The 4,421-nt window shown below is 40.2% G+C and overlaps 1 protein-coding gene across 6 annotated transcripts in view; it reads right to left on the bottom strand.

The window, feature by feature from the left end:
* Positions 1-1,504: 1,504 nt before the first annotated feature.
* LOC103388831 (lamin-A) overlaps positions 1,505-4,421 on the bottom strand; it is a 35,835-nt gene continuing 32,918 nt past the window's right edge. For all 6 annotated transcript variants that reach the window (XM_025061672.1, XM_008324021.3, XM_025061674.1 and 3 more), the window contains 2 exons: positions 3,895-4,059; positions 1,505-2,610 (listed from right to left, as the gene is read on the bottom strand). In XM_025061672.1, coding sequence (XP_024917440.1) covers positions 2,575-2,610; positions 3,895-4,059 — 201 coding nt within the window. In that variant the 3' untranslated portion in view covers positions 1,505-2,574. The remainder of the gene's footprint in view (positions 2,611-3,894; positions 4,060-4,421) is intronic.

The raw sequence follows: 4,421 nt of genomic DNA, 5'->3' as shown, positions 1-4,421 counted from the left end.
ACATATATACATATGTATATATGTTCACATATACATATGTATGTATATATGTGAACATATATACATATATATGTGAACATACACACACATATATACAGTATATATATACTGTATGTGTGTGTATGTTCACATATACATATATATATACATGTTCATATATGTATGTTCATATATACATATGTATATATGTCCACATACACATGTATATATACATATGTATATATGTTCACATATACATATGTATGTATATATGTTCACATATATGCATATATATTTCATGTTCAGACAACAGAATGTGTGTTTTATGCTTCAATTTCTTTTAAACTTAAATCTTGTACGCTTGCATAAAACCATTTATATTGAATGTAACGCTGCCAAATTGTGCTTATATGTACATAATGTAAATAAAAACTGCTGCACCCGTTTTCATGAAACTTTTTTTTTTAAACATATGGTAAATATAATGTGGCGCTTTGGCCCAGAGGCAATGTCTCTGTCATTGGTGTGGAACCCCAGGGTTCACCTCCTGGGCAAGATCGAAACCCGGTTAGGGCGGTTGGTACCTTCCAGTCGACTGCTGCCCCCACGACCCGGTAACGGATAAGCGGATGAAAATGGATGGATGGATGGTAAATATATATATACAGATCAAGGAGTTCAAGCTTATATTTTAGAAAGCTAATTTATTATACAAACTCATGTGACAAATGTGGCATTCAGCACCCCACCTTACACCTGGTAGATGGTGGACACTATAAGACAAAAGGTCTTATATAAGGCTTAACTGATATGACCTGAGTGTGGAAGTGTTATGTCTCTTCAAAAATAACATTTGTTTTGCAATGTTTCAGATAAACCAGAGAGTAAAATGCGACATAGAAAAAGAAAATCAACCAACTTTCTATTGTATGAAGGCTGATATGACACTTCTCAAATCACTGATCTTGAGGCTTTTAAGGTTGTGTACTGTGTAAAAACTAGGGATGTCCGATAACAGTTTTTTGGGGGGACGGGCTGCATGTTCCGGTATCGGTTGACATCGGAATTTGGAAAACTGTGTTTGGACAATATTGGCGTATTGAATATTGGCAAAAAGTTCACATCGGACATCCCTAGTAAAAACCTCTGATGACTGTCCGGCACTACGAAAGGTATTTGTCATCAGTCAAGATAACACGCTATCATCGCAGAGCTGTTGTTTAAGAAACTAAATCTCGCACAAACTACTATCTAGTATTTGCCATAACATTTCTTTTTTTCTCTGTTACGCAAATTGATCACACTCTAAACAGATCTGAGGGCAACGCGCAATAAAGGCCCTCCGTAGACGGCATTTAAACCTGAAGGCACAAGTAAATAACCTCCACCTAGCTTGCGTTACAGTACATGATCAATAGTTTACCAACATGGTGTAAACCTGGCGTAAACTGGACTGTTGTTAGTCAGAGGTCGTCAACAAAGAGCGGATGTGCTGTGATAGGAAGAGGAAAAACAAAGAGCGGATGTGCTGTGATAGGAAGCAGCGAGGAAAGAGGAAAAGGAATCAAGGGATGATTAGCGGTAAGGCCAGGGGTGTCAAACTCATTTTGGTTCAGGCGGTCGCGTGCAACCTAATTAGTCGTTAAGTCAAGCGGGCCGGACCAGTACGACCATAACATAATTACCTATAAATAACAAAAGTCTTTTTCCCCCCATTTGTTTAAATGCATAAAAGCAGTTCGATAAATATTTTATCAACCAATCAAATCATTTCGTGAAATAATAACTAAACATGAAGTGTTAGTGTATCATCTTGTGTTCAAAATTCATTCCAATAGGCCGGTTTTGGCCTGCAGGCCGTATGTTTGACACCCCTGGGTGAGGGTCCAGAGTTGAGATATACATCTGGAGGTTAAGGAAGCAAAATATGTTGCGAGTTTAGAACCGGCGAGGAAGAGTAATCAGCGCAAGAACGAAGGATGGGGTCAAGTTGTGAATTTAGCAAAAAAAAAAAAAAAAATAAGTTGGATGTTAGATTAGCATAAAGGCCCGGTTAGTTGTGGTGTTGAGGAAAGAAATGGAGAACTACAAATGATCGATTCCAAGTTTAGGAAGAAAGAGGGACACGAAGACCACATAAAGGTGGAGTTTGTCCTGGGAAAAAAAAAACAACTGAGAAAAGTAGTGTGATGGTAGTGTAATGAGGAGTTAAGGTCTGAGGACGTTTAAGGCACAGGATTTCTTCTCTTATTGATAGGCACATTCAATATCTCAAGAAAACACTCCCTAATACAGCATCTACCTCCGGGGTGGGTATGGGTTATGCGTCACTAAGCGATTCCACTATATATTAAACCCCAGCGCAAAGCACCTACACCGGTGTGTGTGCAATAGCATGCAAGTCAAGCAGAATACAATACTGGCCTCACTGAGAAGACATGCAAAAAAATAAGTAAAGAAAATCTCTAGCTAACTTTGAAAATCATATACCAACTACCAGAAACTGAAGCAAAATCTAACATGAAAAAAAAAAACTTTTTGGTATTCAATAATTCTCCTGCGGGAGGCGCTGTTTCAGATGTTTACGGCTTGGTTTTACATAATGGAGCATTTCTCAGGCTTGGCACGACCCTAAAGGAGAAAGAAACAAGGAAACAAATCTCCACGTTAGTTTCTTGACGATACTTCTTGTGACCAATGACTCGACCACTGCCAGCCACTTCCTCATGTATATAAAAAAAAACTATTTCCTTACAGTATTAACACTTCTCTGTTTGGGAATAGAAAAGAAAAGAAAGTCTAGACCACGGGTGTCAAACATAGGGTCCGCGAACCAAAACAGGCCCACTCGAGAGGTCAATCGGCCCACGCTTGATAAAAGGAGAACTTCAAATGATTGTTTTACGAAAAATGCCACCTAGCATTATAATTTTATTTTCATTTTAAGACATTTTACCGTTCATTTTTGTTTTTTATTTGCTTAACATGCCTGCAATACAACTTTGAAGTTTCGCTAGTGACGTATTTCCTTTTTTTTTTTTTAATTTTTTTATATAATATTAGCTCCCTGTTGGTTTCACGTTTGTGTTCATTCTGACAAAAATAGTGGTCACCCGCTCCTCAACTAATGCGCATTAAGTAATCGACCTGAAGATGGGGGTTTGGCTCAACAATGAAGTAATTCGAGTGATCACACGACACGGCGTACGTGGCAGTTTAGCAATCGCACAAAATGTACGCGCACTCCATCCCCCCTCTCTGAATGTGAACAAAATGAGTATCGAGTACGCGGTAGATCCCGAATTAAAAGTAAATGCAGCTAATTTGTGGATTTTTACGGGCTAAAAGGTTCATACCGCTAGCTATCAATGACTTTTCTGGTAGGCTACTGTGTGTTATGCTAGTAGCGTATGTCTGTCCGTGAATGGCTGTGTGCGTATACGTGCGTCAGACTTCTAGAAACTTCCCTGTTTCTGTTTTACCTCTGCTGCGGACAGGGCACAAAGTGAAGGGAGTTAGCCCCGGAGCTAATGCTAAGTCTCCCCTATGCATTCGAACTACAGTCGGGGCTCCGACGCAGGAAAGAGCTAACGTGTAACCAGCCGTGTTACAGGCACTGTTCGGAAAAAAATGTATTTAATTAAAAGTGAGAAAAAAAAAATCTTTCTGTGTAAATATCGCATGTTACAACGTGGACACCTGCGACTTATAGAGAAGTACGGCCTATATACGTACAATTATTTTTCTTCTTAAATTTACTGGGTGCGGCTTATATTCAGGTGCGGAAATTACGGTAATTCCTGCGTTTTAACTTAGGGCTCAAATACGACACTAACTAAAATGCGAGTCGATGCAGGACTGAAGGTGAAGTCTCTGTATGCTTTATGTATTGGTGACATTCTGTAATAACGGTACCTGTCGGGGCTCATTTGTGCCAACAAAGTAGGTAGCTCCTAGTAGGCCCTCAGGTAAACCCCCGCCACTTGGGCGGGAGTTTGACGGCTGCCCGCAGGTGTCGCAAATGACGGTGCGGCTCCGTAGGAAGTATTCATTCTCCCCACCACATGTGCTGTGTGCTCTCTGTGGGGGTAAGAGAGGAAGGGAGGCACAGCAAAATGAGTCAGGTGCAGCGGAGAAAAACAAGTGAGCCAAAAATATTCCTTGTGCTCTGGGTGGCTCTGAGTAAGTCTGGCTAGGTCTGGCTAGTCGCTGCTTTGCAAGTCACAAGTAAGTCTCAAGTCAAGACAGGCAAAGTCCGAGTCGAGTCCAAGTCAAGACTCAAGTCAAGTGTCAAGTCAAGTCCCAAGTCCTTACGTTTTTTGTTTCGAGTCATTTTAAACAAAATAATAATATATTTACACAGATCACTTTGGGTTTTGGAGAAATTATCAAGACTTGTCGAGTCAAAGGGCTCAAGTCCAAGTCAAGTCACGAGTCATTGA

This window comes from Cynoglossus semilaevis, chromosome 13, assembly GCF_000523025.1.
Source record: "Cynoglossus semilaevis isolate Cse_v1.0 chromosome 13, Cse_v1.0, whole genome shotgun sequence".
In the NCBI taxonomy this organism is placed as follows: Eukaryota; Metazoa; Chordata; class Actinopteri; order Pleuronectiformes; family Cynoglossidae; genus Cynoglossus; species Cynoglossus semilaevis.
Note: the sequence above shows the minus strand (reverse complement) of the source record. Positions and strands in the feature narration are given on the sequence as shown.